Below are 14282 nucleotides of genomic sequence, written 5' to 3'. Positions count from 1 at the left end.
TGGACTGAGTCCCAGCAGGGAAAGGGAACAGGACCCACCCTGCAGGATGGTCAGGGGTGCTGGGAGTGAGCATGAGAGCAGCTCTGCTGGGGGCAGGGCTCTGCTGAAAGGAGCCATGTGGTGTTTCAGCAGGCAGGGCTTTGTCCCGGGTCAGCCTGAGCCAACTCCACACAAAGGCAGGATCAAATTCCACTCCCTGGCTCATCTAACCCCACTCTGGCACCAACAGCCCAGCAGCAGCAGCCAGCTGAGGGCACAGAAGGCGTCCATCAGCTCCACTCTGGGGCTGGTTCCCAGTGAACAGTGACGGAAAGAGCATTTCGAAAAAGCTTCCCTCACGGTGGAGCCCCAAGCTGTGTTGGGGCCCAGTTAAACCCAGCCAGCTGCCCAGCAGCTCCCAGGCACCTTGAGATCATCATTATTTCATGTGTGGGAGCACTTTTCCTCAGCTCAGGTCTCTGCATGACCCTGAGCAGCTGCTCTTCTCGACTCTCAGCAGCAGCAGCAGCTCTGTCTGCACCAGCAGCTCCCTCCACCCTGCCCAGCACCAGTGCCCACTGTGCCCTGGGCAGGGCCCCAGAGTACCTGTTCTTCCAGAATTCCAGTTCCACCTTTGGGTTGGGGTTGCTGCCTTTCAGGAGAGGCTCTGAGGAGTCTTTCTTCAGGGCTCTCTGGATCTGGTGGCTCCAGTCAATGATGGCTGACTCAGTGGCATGGACGAGGGATTTATCAACCAGCTCCAGGCTGCACAAACAGACCTCATGGATCACTTGGCTTTCCACATAATCCATGTGGATCCAGCTCAAACAACCCCTTGGGCAGCTGGGCTTTGCAGTTACAGTCTAGATTCATATTTCAAAACCACAAAACAATCAAACCCATAAGATTTTGTCTTTGTTTTAAACGGGGATTGCAGCCTGAAGGAAATGGATGAAGCTCCACAGCAGAGTGGGTAACAACACATTGGTCATGAAGTGAATCCCCACAAAGAGCCAGCTGCCACCCCTACACAGCCAGTCACTGTCACACCAGATCCTTCTGGGTTCAGTGTTTGACCTGCAGAGCTGCACCCCCAGCAAGTCTCTCTCTACCCACTCTCTTCTCCCTGAATCTATTTTACCTTCCCACAGACCTTCACCTGCTTAATTCAGAGAGAAAGGACACAGAGTGGGTGAGGTCAGGTCATCCCCCTGCCTTGGGAGCAGAAAGTCCCCATTCCATCCCACTCAGGACATAAAACCACACAGGTCATACTCACAATCTCTCATTTTCAGGATCAATGTTCTCAATTCCCTCTGAGCCAGCTGGAAGAGGTAGCAAGGTCCTGCCCTTGACATGGCCAACAACCATGAAAACAGTTTTTTTTAGGCTGTGGACATGATGGATGATGTCCTGGGACACCACTCGTGGCCAGCCCTGGTGGTTCTTGCGGTTGGTCAGGATGGGCACAATCACCTACAGCAGGAGCCATGGAAGAGCAATGGAGAGGAGCTGAAGGAGGGCAGGGTTAGATTGGATAGCAGGAAGAAACTCTTCCCTGTGGGGGTGGGGAGGCCCTGGCACAGGTTACCCAGAGAAGCTGTGGCTGCCCCTGGATCCCTGGAAGTGTCCAAGGCCAGGTTGGACGGGGCTTGGAGCAACCTGGGCTGGTGGAAGGTGTCCCTGCCCATGGCAGGGGCTGGCACTGGATGATCTTTAAGGTCCCTTCCCACCTAAACCATGCTGTGATTGGATGATTCTTTGAGAAAAAGTGCTGCAGGAGACAGACAGGCCACCAGGCTCCACAGTCCTGACTTGGCCAAGCCAGGAGATCCATACTCATCACCGTCCCAAGCAGTTCCCTGCCTGTGTGAAACAAGGGCAGGTGACGACGTAGGGCCTCCTTCCAGCCCACACTGTTCCTAGTGAACCCTCTCCCCTGAATCCAGGCAGCTGAGAGGGGTGAAAACCAGCAGAGAAAGTGAGCTGACCCGTCCTCGGGCTCTCTCAGCCTCTGAAACAACAGACAGCTCTGTGGGACCTTGTCCTTGGCTCTTCCCACATCTCCCAGTGCTGACCCCCCAACCCAAGGGTTGTCCCTGCACAGAACCCCCCTGGGTGCAGAGGTCCCTGGTACCTCCTGGGATCTACTGCTGCTGAGGGTTCCTCCATCCCCACCCCAGCCACACTGTCAGCCTTGAGCACAGCCACTCTTTAGGTTATTTTCTGAGGTTGCAACCCACTAAATATGATTTCTGTCTCTAGCAGGGAAGTTGCAGGGTCTGCACTGACCCAGCACCACACAGACCCATGGCTGGGCTGGGCTTGCCTGGACCTGAGCTGCTTCTAGCTTGTTTGTGACAGCAACAGTGCCTGTCACCCACCCTGGGCTGGCTCTGGGATTGGAGCCAGGTCGTCCCTGGTGACAAACAGTCTTTGTGTGACCAGGCTTGGGAGAGGCCAAAGGTATAAAACCAGATACAAAGGGACATGGAAGCAAAAAGGAACAAAGCAGCCCAGCACCACCATGAGGCCCTCCTAGGGTGCTGAAGATTCTTTGCCTCATGCCTGAGGAAGACCAGGAGCAGCAACCACAGTTGCCCAGGGAGCCTTGGGAAAGGGGGGCACAACCCCAGGGCACACAGGCAGACCCAGAGAGCTCCAACTGCTTCAGCTGCACTTCTAGCAGTTGTCTCTATTACTCAAATCACACGGACTGCCAATGAGAGTAATGTCATAACCAGCCAAAGAAGCTGTTCATTTTCTTTTGGATTGTTAAAATGACAACTGGGCCCCCAATGAACCCCCCAGCCCCACAGCACCGAGGTGTGTCCCCTGCAGCCGTCACAAGGGGTAGGTGTTACAAGCAGGTGAGGTGGCCCAAGCTGTGACCCCCAGCTGTGACCCACAGACACGATTTGGTGGGTCAGTTCCTGGTGCCCCAAACAACCCACAGAAAGCTTGACACAAAATGTTTATTTCAATGAAAAATTCCTCTAAGACTGTCCTAACAACTTGTGACAAAAGCTTCTGGGAGAAGTGCTTGTGCTGCAGGCAGAGCCACATCTGAACTAGGTCCAGGAAATTCAGTGCCTTTTCCACTTACACACAGATTCACCCCATCCCCAGTGGAAATACCACATCTGCCTGCACAGGGGAGGGACCAAAGTCTGCAATTGCAGCTGGGATGTGCAAAACCAGGTGCTGAGGGCAGCCAGAAAGCAGTATCTAAGAGGACCTGGGGAGTGTTCCTACCCCAGCACCTCTCTGCAGCAGATGGTGTTTGCAGTGCCCAGTGTGTCGCCCAGCAGTGCCCACAGACAGAGCAGAAGCTGCTGCTCGAGCCAGCTTTCCAAACCTCAGGGCCCATCCAACACCTTGGGAGAAGAGCTCCCCATGTACACAATGTGTTAACCTACGAAACCCTGAGAGCCAGCCTGGCAGCCTGCTCTTGGGAATCCAGGATCAGTCACCATCCTAAGACACCAACAGCATCATCTGAGCTTTGCAAAGTAAGCAGTTCCTCTGCTTTCCCATTCAGCCTCCTGCTGGGACTTCTCCAGGCCAGGGGCCGTCGGGAATAACTTCAGACAGTGCTGTCTAGGTCAGGCTAATAACACAGGAAGGAGAAAGTTCTTGAGCCTCTTGAAGATCCCTTTGGAGAAACATCAGCCCACCTGAGGTAACTGTGCACTCAACTGCCAAAGGCTCTTTTTAACATCAGAGAAACACTTTTTCATGGTGAGGGTGACCAAGTGCTGGCAGAGGCTGCCCAGAGGCTGTGAAGTCTCCATCCGTAGAGATACTCAAAAGTCACCTGGGTGCGGTTCTAGGCAACTGGTTCTGGTTCTGGGGGGCGCGGCTTGAGGTGGGGCTTGGACCAGATGGCCCTGAAATGTCCCTTCCAGCACTGATTGTCACAGAATCACAGAATGGTTTGGGTTGGAAGGGACCTTAAAGATCATCTCATCCCACCCCCTGCCACAGGCAGGGACACCTTCCACCAGCCCAGGTTGCTCCAAGCCCCGTCCAACCTGGCCTTGGACACTTCCAGGGCAGGGGTAGCCACAGCTTCTCTCTCAGGAACCCATTCCGTGATTCTGTACAGTGGGTCAGTCCCACACGGACACCCCAGCGAGACAGCCCAGAGCCACGGCGGCTGGGGATTTCGGGGTGTCTTTCAGGGGGCTCTGCAGCCGCCGGCGCTGCCTCGCTCCCCCTTACCTCCTCCAGCAGGGCGGCGAAGTGCGCCAGGGGGTCCGCGGGGAGGTCCCCGCAGAGCAGCTCAGCGGGGCCGGGGTCGGCTCCGGGCGGGCGGAGGAAGAAGATGGCCTTGCTGGAGGCGGGGGGCGGCGGGGGCGGCCCGGGGCGCAGTCCCAGCTCCCCTCCGGGGCCGCGCCAGGCGAGCAGCACCGGCCCCGCCGCGCCCCGCACGAACCCGCGCAGCGCCCGCGCCGCTCCCGCGAAACGCTCGGGGGATACCGCCAGCGCCCGCGCCGCGCCCCGGCACAGCCGCTCCGACACCGGCTCCGGGGCCTCGGGGGGCTCCGGCCCTCCCGCACCGGCGTCCTGCGAGGGTTCCGAGGGCTCCGGCCCCACGGCCCCGCGCTCCCCGCCGGGCTCCGCCGCCTCCATCCCGCCCGCACCGCCGAGTGTTTGCGGGAGCAGCCGCCGTTGCCCGGGCGACTCCCGGGAGCCGCTCCCGTGTCCCGCCGGGAAGCGAGGGCGGTCCCAGCCTCCTCCCTCCTCCTCCGGCCCGTTTCCCTCACTGTATCCCCTCTGCAGCCCCAGAGCGGTTCCCCAGCCGGGCTCAGAGCAGCTCAGAGCACAGCACCGGGAATTTTTCCACAGCGGGCACAGACAGGTCCCGTCCATCACCCACCGTGCTGCTCCCCGACCCCACTGGACAAACATCAACCACCTGGAGCCGGAACCCACGTGCTGTGGGCTCTTGCCACTGCTGGGTTTGCATTTTAATACCCAATGTGACAAGTGTATCATTATTTTCCAAATAAAAGACCTTTCTTTACTTCCATGAGAAGCAGCACAGGGACCCTGTGCAGGCCCAGGGCTGCTCGTCTCAGCCCAGCAGTAACCAGACCCTCTCATGGGCATCCAACCCCCTCCTACAAACACCTGCCCAGCAACAGGTCCTTGCTCATCTTTCCCCAATCCCTGAGAGCTATTCCTAAAAGCCCAGCAGAGCTTTTCTGCAGGACCCAGCTGTCAGTTGCTGTCTCTGCTTTAGACAAGAAGAATATTAAAGCTCAGCTCTTCAAAAAAAAAAAAAAGTATTTTGCTTCCAGTTTGTTTTCTAATTTCCCATCACCTTAAAATGAAATCTTAAGTCTTTATTATGTGCTGGCATCACTTGTTGAACTGGGCCTGGGGGCTGTGTGTGTCTTCAAGTTGTCTCCAAAAATGAACTCCTTAATTCAAGCAGCACAGAGCAGTAACAGGCAGTTACAGCAGTGGGAAGGGAAGAAGGAGAGCTGACCCACAGAAAGCCTCAGAAAAGCCCTCTTAACCACAGACCTCCCCCCCCTCTGCCTGCTTTGCCAGCTTTCTTGTTCCATGCACCCAACTGTAATCTGCTCGAGGAAACTCCCAGTCTGATCCAGCCATTCAAAACCCACTGGGACCAGCTTGGGCTGACAAGCAAAGCTTCTGTCTAGAGGGTAAAAGAGGCAGCGAGGATTGTTCTGGCACAAAACACAGGCATGAAGCTCCAGCATGATCCAGACCTGATGGGCAACTCTTCATTCCAATGCTGTAATGCAGAATCAGCCAGCCAAGGTCACTCTCTGGAGCAAACCAGGTGTTTGTTTCCTCATTAGTGATCCAGCTACAACACAGCTTCCTGGAGGATGGTGAGTGCTTTATTCAGGTTCTAAATAAAGGGTTTGGAAACTGATCTTTTGGAAAAAAAAATCAGTGGAGAAAACTAAAATAAAATGGGAACACAGATGTACAGACATATCGTCACTCCTAATTTGACCTAAAAAGTAACTGGGTCCCATTTTACTGTTAATTTTCCTCCTGTCACCTGGGTTCTGACACCTGATTACATCCCCTATCACTGAGACCTGTCCATTTTCTTCTGGCAAATCCATGGCCCCTCAGGGCCTCTCACACCTGATCTCTTGCAAAGGTCACACCTGCTGCTGTTACATTATCAATAGCTTTTAGCACAAACCTAAAAAAATCAAAACAGCTCAGAGAGAAGAACTTCAGGCTAAAAGAAAAATGCCACATGGCTGGGTGAGCCCCTGGAAGGGGAGCTGTGTGAGCAGATCCTGTCTCCACGAGGACTGGCACTGCTGGCAGATGTTGGAGCTGCAGTCCAGGGAGGTCCACGATGACCAAGCAAGCCCAGAACCAAGGCCAGCCCCTTTCCTGCTGTGCCGGCAGCACCGCGCGCTCCCGAGGCCTGTGGAGAGCAAGGGCCCTCTCTCAGAGCAGAGCATTCCCAGCTGTGCCTCTCTCAGTTCACTGTTTTAAGTTTCTTGTCTGGTACTTCCTGGTGGTTCTTGGCCTGTCTCCGTTTCTGGCACGCTGCCCCCGTGTTCTCCCCCCCAGTCAGTCTGTCCAGCATCAGGGCCGTCTCCTTCAGGAGCCGCAGCTCCCGCTTCTCCTTGCGTTCCTCCATCTCCACGATGTCATCTGCAAACAGAGCCTTCAGCGGCGGGATCAGCTTCGGGATGGTTGGGAAGTCACCGAAACGTACCTACAACATAAGCACGAGAGCGCCTGCATGAGAACTGCTCTTTGTTTCCCTTCCTCCCCCTCGCCCGTGGCCTGAGCAGCTGGCAGGGCACTGCCCCTCCCTGTGTGCACACTCGCACCCAGCAGCCCTGGCTCGACAAGTTATTCACACTTTCTTCCCAGAAATGCTGTGAACCAGTACAAGTTCTGATTGACAGGGAGTTGCCCTCACTGCCACAACTGCCTGCAGCCCAGTGGTAGCAGCTTTTGCCTCCCAGATGCCTGCTGCAGAAAGCCACTAAAGTAGCACACAAACTGAGAAGGGAATGGGGATGGAAGCAAAATTAGGTTTTTGGCTGGGAGTAGCAAGCACAGACTTGAGGTGCATGAGGGAAGTACTCAGTCAGTGTGTTAAGAGTCAGATTCAAGAGCCATCAGCACCTGCCTCACCCTGTGCCACCCTTTCCCCATACTGGTGATGTCTGCTGTCAGCAGTTAAAGGAGCTGTTTTAGAGGAGACTGCTCTTCAGGAGATGGACTATCGACACAACTGGAAAATTGAAATCATGAGCAGTCATCCTAAAGTAACACTGCAACCTTTCCCATGGCCTGGCCCCAAGCTGCCAACTCACCCTCATATGGTCGAAGGCAATTCCAACCTTGTCGCTGAAGTCCTCGCTGAAGAGCGGGATCTTGGCGTACCTCTGGCTGAAGTGGTTGAGCATGATGAACTCTGCATTCATCTTCATCCCCGTCTGGATTGCCTGGGAGGTCGTGCTGCAAAGGAAGCAGGAGCACACCCTGGTCACACACAGGCATGGCAGGCTGCTCTGCACACAAGTCACATCACACCAGCTGACATCACCCCTGCTAAGCCCCAGGGTCCCCACAGGCACACCCTGCTCCTCTCCCCAGGGCAGCCTGCACTGGGGGCAAGTCTCTGCCTTCTAAAGGGCAGAAAAGCAGCTGTAATTACTTGGAGGTCAGCCTTTAAGAGCTCCACAAGTCGCTGGGGACAGGGACTTTTTCAAACACTTGTTCCAGAGGTGCCAGCACACCCAGCTCTCTTGCACTGTGATTTGCAGGTAATTCCATGCAGATGCTCTCAGGTCTCCTCATTTTCTGGGGGCAGCACGAGGAATCCCTGGCTGCAGAACTCACTGGAATTGCAAGTTTAGTTACAAGGACAGGATGACCCTTCTACCCCTTGAGCTTAGGCCCAAGATGTAATCAGGCAGAGGGTACTCTATCTGCAGAGTTACTGCTGTCTACTTGACAGCTTTCCCCACCTATTCTGGGGGACGTTGAGAGGAGCTGCAGTGGCTCCAGAGCTGCTGCAATGAGCACACACCACTTTAATGTGGAAAAGCTCTACACACACCAGGACCTTCTACAGGACTTGGGCCCTTCATCCCCAGCTCCAAGAACAACACTAGCTCAGACAGACAGCAGAACACACCCCACCTGTGGGTCTTCTCTATAGCTTCTTTTTCCAGGCCATCTTCCAGTGTGGCTTCGTGGATCAGCAGGGTGGCATCTTTACCTGTATAAACCATAATATATTCAATTTTCAGTTGAAAGCTGACTAGTCCAACTGCCTACATGAGCTCTCCTCTTTCCCCCTCAGCCCCTCACTGCGTGGCAGGCACAGCACCAAGGGTTTGGGGGTGCCCATGTCAGATACTTCTCCAAGAGATTCTTCAAGTAGAAGGTTTTATCACCTACCCATTTGCACTAAGGCCATGCAGGGCATTGTGTCCCCAGAGTAGACTACTTTCCAGCCAGATTTGTGGATCAGTGAACACGCAAAAGCATTTTTACAGTGCTGGACTTCACAGGTCTGAAACTGAACACAGACACAAGTGTTAGAGCCCAGGTCCTCTCCTGCCCCTCACAGCCACGGAGCCCCCAGCTCAGGAACTCACCTCAGCCAGGTCATAGCTCTCTAACAGAGAGCTCACAAACCCCTTGGCTTTAGGCCTGATGTTCTCACAGCCTTTCACAAGAGACTGAGAAGGAATCATTCTGTGAGGGAGGGAAGGAGAGAGAACTAAGGACAGGCACAAAGTAAAACCCGATCTAATCTTTAGGGTGGCTGATCTCTGCCATTTCTCCTCCTCAGTTCAGCACTTTACAAAGTGTAAGGTGTGCTTTGGTGCACCTGCCTGTTATTCCCCCTGTAACTCTTCCTGCCCTCTGCAAACTGCACATCCTCATTCTACAGGCAGCAGAAGGACTCAGAGTCACCTCCAGTGAAGGGGCTGGGGAATGGGTGACATGTTTTGCCTTAAATAAGGACCCAGCAAGGACTTTTCTCCACACACCACATAGAACTCTCACCTGATGTCTTCAAGAATCGCCTCACAGTGGTTGTGGTACTCGTGTAGCCAAGGCATGATCTGCTCAGGTGCTACCAAAAACAGAGGGCTGAAAGCCTGACCAAGGGCTGCCTGGAAAAGCAAAGGTGGGGGAAAACATCAGTACTAGGTGTACACCAAATCAGAGAGAAGAAATACCTAGGGAAGTGTTGGTGCTTCTCCACTACTCAGAAGTTCCTCTCCCCTCACCCCAAGCCAAGTTCAGGAGCATTGGAACCCTAGGGCTACTCACAAAAGCTCTCCTTCGCTCCATCAGGATGTTCACCAGCCCCTGCAAAGGAAACAAGCAGGACACAGACTGCAGTCAGAAATGTCTGGGGAGGGAGAGGCAACAGTGCTACCACAGCTCAGCAAGCCTGGAGTCAGAACAAACCTGCAGTCAGAAATCCCTGATTACTGCTTTTCAATAACGGCAGCTTACTGAGCTGCTGTAACACTGACACTGCTTACACCCCAAGCTGGTGGCCAGAAGCCCCCAAGGCTCTCAACCCTTCCCAGAAGGGTGGAGAGCAGTAAGTCCCTATCCAGCTCCTCAGACCCAGTGTGATGGTCAGAGAACAGAGCAGCACACACCATGTCCTGCTCAGGCCCAGTCTAGAACAGACCAGCTGGTCCTTCTGTGACTCTTTACTGTAAACACAGAGAGGGCTGGGTTGGACACTGCCAAAAAATTACAACTCTGCATGATTCCAGGGATCCCAAACGGAGAGGGAGAGGGAATTACAAACACAGGCAGATTGAGCAGTGCCTGGGGAAGGAATGCAGAGAGGAATGCAGAGCAGGGCAGCCCACACTCATCAGCTGGAGCTCCAGCTGACCTCAAAGAGCAGAGCACACATGCACAGAGCCCCTTCCCACACTGAACCCACCGAGTGATGGTCCGTGTGCATGTGGGACACAAACACAGCCACGAGGTTACACAGCACTTGGTCAACCTGCTGTCCATAGTGACGGCACAGCTGCCCAAAGGTTCCTTCTCCACAGTCCAGGAGGAGGGAGCGGGTAGCGCTGAGGAGACAAGTGACAGAGACCTTTGGCAGCCACTGGATGAGCTGTGAGCGGGGTCACGCTGGGAGGGGGATCTTTTGGGTTGGAAGGCAGAGATCTCAGTGCCCTACACCCCAGTGCTGTCCAGCACTACAAGCCATGGCTTTAGAGCCTTTCTGTCCGCACACCTCACCCTGGTCTTGTGCTGATGCCGCACACACCCTCAGGGCTATGGTAAAATGGAGACATTAAAGGCTTGGCTTTACAGGTGGCTCTTGATTCTTCCCCACCTACAGGGAGACTGGTGCCTGAAAGCGCAGACTCCAGGATGGGGTACTCACCCTGTGTCACCAGCACTGTTTAGATCAGCCCTTGGGCAGCACCCCGAGACACTGAGCCTGTAGGGCACTGGGATTTACCTGGTGTTCACCAGTGTGGAACTGACATTTCGGATCTTCATTGGAATTGCAGATCCTGTTCCCAGGAACACGATTTCAGGATAAGCACCCACATTTCCTAGAGAAAAGGGACAACAAGAACCTGTAAGTGTTCTCCACGTACTGCCCAGTCAGACACCATTCAGTTCACCAGCCCAGTAACTCCAGAGCCAAAATGCCCAGCACAGTCAGTTTTGCCTCCCTCAGCAGCAGGTTTACAAGGGAAGGTAAAACAAGCACCACCCGTTCACATCTTTTTCTGAGCTCTAAAGCAGTGGGGCACCAAGAGCTCCTGCTTCCCATTGCACTGATCCAAGCCAGGTTCCTGATCCATACCTGGTACAGCAGACAGGCTCTCTTTGCACTCTTTCACACGGGTCTGGAAGTCAGGGAGGTCCAAGGCTTCACTAACAAAGGTGTTGTGATCACAGACAGTCACAGCATCTCTGCAGGAAGAGGTCACATATCAGGACGGGGCAGGGCAGGCACTGAAATAGCCCTTCCTGTGCCACAACAGCCTTACAGCAAGGGGGTAAATGCTCTTTCCAAGTTCCAAGGAGAAGACATGTTCACAAGTGTGGTGTGCCAAAAAGGCCTAGCTGGGCTGAGAAACCACAGAAACGATTGTTCCACCAAACTGGAAAAGCTCGTGGAACAGAACCATGTCCTGATCCAGAGCTGCCAGGCACTAGAGGGCACTGCAAGGCAGCACGGAGGTCCTGGAAGAGGAGCAGCCACTCAAAAGGGCTCCAGGTTCCACTGAAAAGCATAAGGGACCTGTGCCCTGGGCCTGCATCAGAGCACCTGCAGTACCACAGGCCTTCAGACACCTTGAGCAGAGACACTTAAACTCTTCTTGGCACCTAGGCCCTCCTGTTCTGCCCAACAGAGCCAGAAATCTGAGCCTGGCAGATGGAATCCTCTTGCACATGTGGTCCCCAGCCCTTAAGGTTCTCACTGAGCAGCTTCACCCACTTGCCCACAAGGCCAGCACAAGCAAAGCTGACAACTGGTTAACCACCTGGTGCTTTCAGATCTGACATCAGGCTTTCTCGGTCTTCAGACATTAAGCCTTTCACTGGGCTCCCCAAAAACTCTCTCCCTGCCTCCATCTGCTCTGCCACAGCCATGGTCGGGTTCACAGCATGAGTCAAAGCAAAGGACAGAGGACCATGAGGCTACAAGAATGAGGGACAGAAACAACACTCCAAACCACTGGTCAGGTGTTGTTTTCAGTAGTTCACTCATCGACGTTCTACACCTTGTCCAGGACTTTCAGGGACAGGGACACAGCCCTCAGACACAGTTGGCAGCCTGGCAGAAAGGATCTGCAAAGGATGCTGACCCAGTGTGCTCCCTCACTGAAAAGCTGCTCCACGCCAAACCCCCAAACCTGGGAAGTCAGAGATTCCCACTGACCTCTGCCACTCCTGCTGTGGCCTGAAGTGGTACTTGAGGAGGCACTCCCCTCGCACGATGGGCACCAAGCACTCGGCCTCCGCTTCCTGCAGGGAGGAGGGGACATGGAAGGGCACGTGGAATGTGGGCTTTGCTCAGGGCACGGGGCACGTGGGCAGGGCCTGGCCTACCTTGCTCTGGTAGGTGGTGAGCAGGGGGAAGATCTCGGGGTGGATGAGGTTCAGCTGAGTTTGAATCTTGTAGCTGCGCGGGTTGTGCACAGCCGAGCAGTTCTCATTGAGCACCAGATGCTGAGTCCCGGGGCCAAATCTGTCACAGGACAACAACGCACACAGCAGTTTCAGCCCCACACTGGAGCTGTGCTCATGTGCACACCTGAGCTAAAGATCTCAGCTGAGCCAGCAGAGCCCTGCTGCCAGCCAACAGCTCCTTGTACTTTGGGAGGAACAAGAACAGGCTGCTGCCAAGTCACAAACCCAGGAACTAGAGGACCACGTACCTCTCCATCCACTGCTGGTAGCGGCTGTCTCGGAGCACTGACTCCGGAGTCATGTGAATAACCAAGGCCACCTGGTTCTCAGGAAGTCCCTCCTGGTACCTGGGCACATTCAAACACAGAAAAAATACCTGTGCTTCAGTCCATCCCTTGGCATACCCACCCCTGTCCCATCCTGGTGCTCCCAGAGATGCCCCTCAGGCAGACAGAGCACAGACCTTCAGAGCACGGCCCAGGAGTTCCAGGCTCCACAGCACCAAAGCACCAGGCTCAGACCCATCCTCTGCTGACACCTCCACTGTCCCCCACAGGCCATTTCCTCTCCTCCATCAGCAACAACATCTGCAGGGCCTCCATGAGCCCAACATGCCTCAGCACCAGCCCTACAGACTTGTTATGTGCAGTCTGGGCTTCCAGCACCCAGGAAAGTAGCAACCTCCCCTGTTCCCCAGCCACACACCAGTGCACATTCCTGCTCTGGGGCCCCTGAGGGAAGACAGGCCTGTGACAGTCACGGATTTCCACAGGTCCTGCCTTTCCTAAAATGCACCACCAGTCCTTTTTTGCATCTTGAGCTCCCTAACAGTGCCAAAGAGCTCAGCCATCAGCCACAAAAACCAGCACACCCAGACTAGGAGAGGAGCTCCTGTTTGGCAGAGCTCAGCACAGGGCTCCTTCCCCAAACCCTCCAGGTGACCCCCTACCTGCGGAAGGTCTCGTTCTCACACACAGCATCCACAAAGCCCTCGTGAGGACACTCCAGCACCAGGAACACGGGGCCAGGATCCGTGGGGGTGCACAGCTCCTCAGGGAACAGCTGCAGGAGACACACAATGGTCAGACCACAAACAGTGTGTGCACACAGCCCTTTCTGCACTGCTCTGTCACCAGCTGTTCCACCAGGCAGCCCCCAGAAGCCCCTCTAAATGCTCAGCAAACCCAGCCAGGGCAGTTCTTGTTCCCCTTCTGCTCTCATTACACACTGTGGAACAACAAATCCCCACCCAGGTCCCAGGGCAAACCACAATCAAACTTAAGGAAAGGAATTGTAGCAGCTTTTAGGTTCCCACGGCAGATTAAGAGGTAGAAAAAGCATGTTTAAGTAAAAAAAAGGCTCTGTGAAATTCTTGTGACACAAAGAATGTGTTAATCCTGTCTCCCAGATCAGGATCTGCACTTGAAGATCACCTGGGCCATGGCCAGAGCTGGCTCTGCCCCTCACTCCAGTGTTTGAGAGATTTGACCCTGTACCTAGGAACCACTAAACCACTTTTGATATAAGAACTGCAAACACAGTAAGGAGGGAGTTATGGCTACATAGACATTCAATCCCCAGATTTAAAAAATGCAGGATTTAACTCCACTAGCTTGCTCCTAGATCTGCATCAGCTTTGAGAAGGGGAGAGGAAGAAGCTCTGCCAAACAGCAAACATCCAGCCATACCACACATGTATTTGTTTTGGAGTGTGCTTTCTTGATCATAACCTCAACAGCCCCAGACATGCACAGTCAGCAACAATCTGAAGCTGGAACAACCCCAGTACCTACTGGTAGGCAAACCAATCTGCACTAAAGCTTGTCACTGGGAGCCCAGTGAAGGAGGGAGGGTGGCAAAGCCACAGTAGAAGCACAGACACATCTTACCTCTCTGCCTTCAAAAGTGACGCTCTCCCCATTTTTGAGAGCTGTAATTATGGGAAGGATGGCTGGAGTTCCCCTGAAAACAAGGCCATACAAAGATTTAGCTGCACAACACCCAAGTGTCTGCTGTTGCCCCGTGCCCCAGCCTGGGATCTCCTACTCACACTGGCAGCCCCATCTCCTGGGCTTTAGCTGCCAGGAATTTCCCCTTCTTTGGGTGAATCTGAAAAGACCAAAACA

The 14282-nt window shown here is 54.4% G+C and overlaps 2 protein-coding genes across 2 annotated transcripts in view; both read right to left on the bottom strand.

Moving 5' to 3' along the window:
- LOC114070081 (dynein heavy chain 9, axonemal-like) overlaps positions 1–4614 on the bottom strand; it is a 63399-nt gene extending 58785 nt beyond the window's left edge. Inside the window, exons 1-3 of the mRNA XM_027907287.1 lie at positions 4204–4614; positions 1259–1455; positions 586–744 (exon numbers count right to left, since the gene is read on the bottom strand). Coding sequence (XP_027763088.1) covers positions 586–744; positions 1259–1455; positions 4204–4614 — 767 coding nt within the window. The remainder of the gene's footprint in view (positions 1–585; positions 745–1258; positions 1456–4203) is intronic.
- Positions 4615–5836: 1222 nt separating this feature from the next.
- The window catches only part of ELAC2 (elaC ribonuclease Z 2), a 13539-nt gene continuing 5093 nt past the window's right edge, over positions 5837–14282 (bottom strand). The window contains exons 9-24 of the mRNA XM_027907178.1: positions 14207–14265; positions 14046–14118; positions 13106–13218; positions 12405–12503; positions 12076–12214; positions 11906–11991; positions 10823–10932; positions 10469–10565; positions 9932–10070; positions 9295–9333; positions 9025–9134; positions 8610–8709; positions 8410–8530; positions 8149–8227; positions 7317–7461; positions 5837–6706 (exon numbers count right to left, since the gene is read on the bottom strand). Coding sequence (XP_027762979.1) covers positions 6464–6706; positions 7317–7461; positions 8149–8227; positions 8410–8530; positions 8610–8709; positions 9025–9134; positions 9295–9333; positions 9932–10070; positions 10469–10565; positions 10823–10932; positions 11906–11991; positions 12076–12214; positions 12405–12503; positions 13106–13218; positions 14046–14118; positions 14207–14265 — 1752 coding nt within the window. The 3' untranslated portion in view covers positions 5837–6463. The remainder of the gene's footprint in view (positions 6707–7316; positions 7462–8148; positions 8228–8409; positions 8531–8609; positions 8710–9024; positions 9135–9294; positions 9334–9931; positions 10071–10468; positions 10566–10822; positions 10933–11905; positions 11992–12075; positions 12215–12404; positions 12504–13105; positions 13219–14045; positions 14119–14206; positions 14266–14282) is intronic.

This window comes from Empidonax traillii, unplaced genomic scaffold, assembly GCF_003031625.1.
Source record: "Empidonax traillii isolate 1590-97213 ecotype Southwest subspecies unplaced genomic scaffold, ASM303162v1 scaffold26:size2357266, whole genome shotgun sequence".
Classification (NCBI taxonomy): Eukaryota; Metazoa; Chordata; class Aves; order Passeriformes; family Tyrannidae; genus Empidonax; species Empidonax traillii.
The sequence above is the reverse complement of the archived record's forward strand: the minus strand, read 5'-3'. Positions and strand labels throughout refer to the sequence as shown.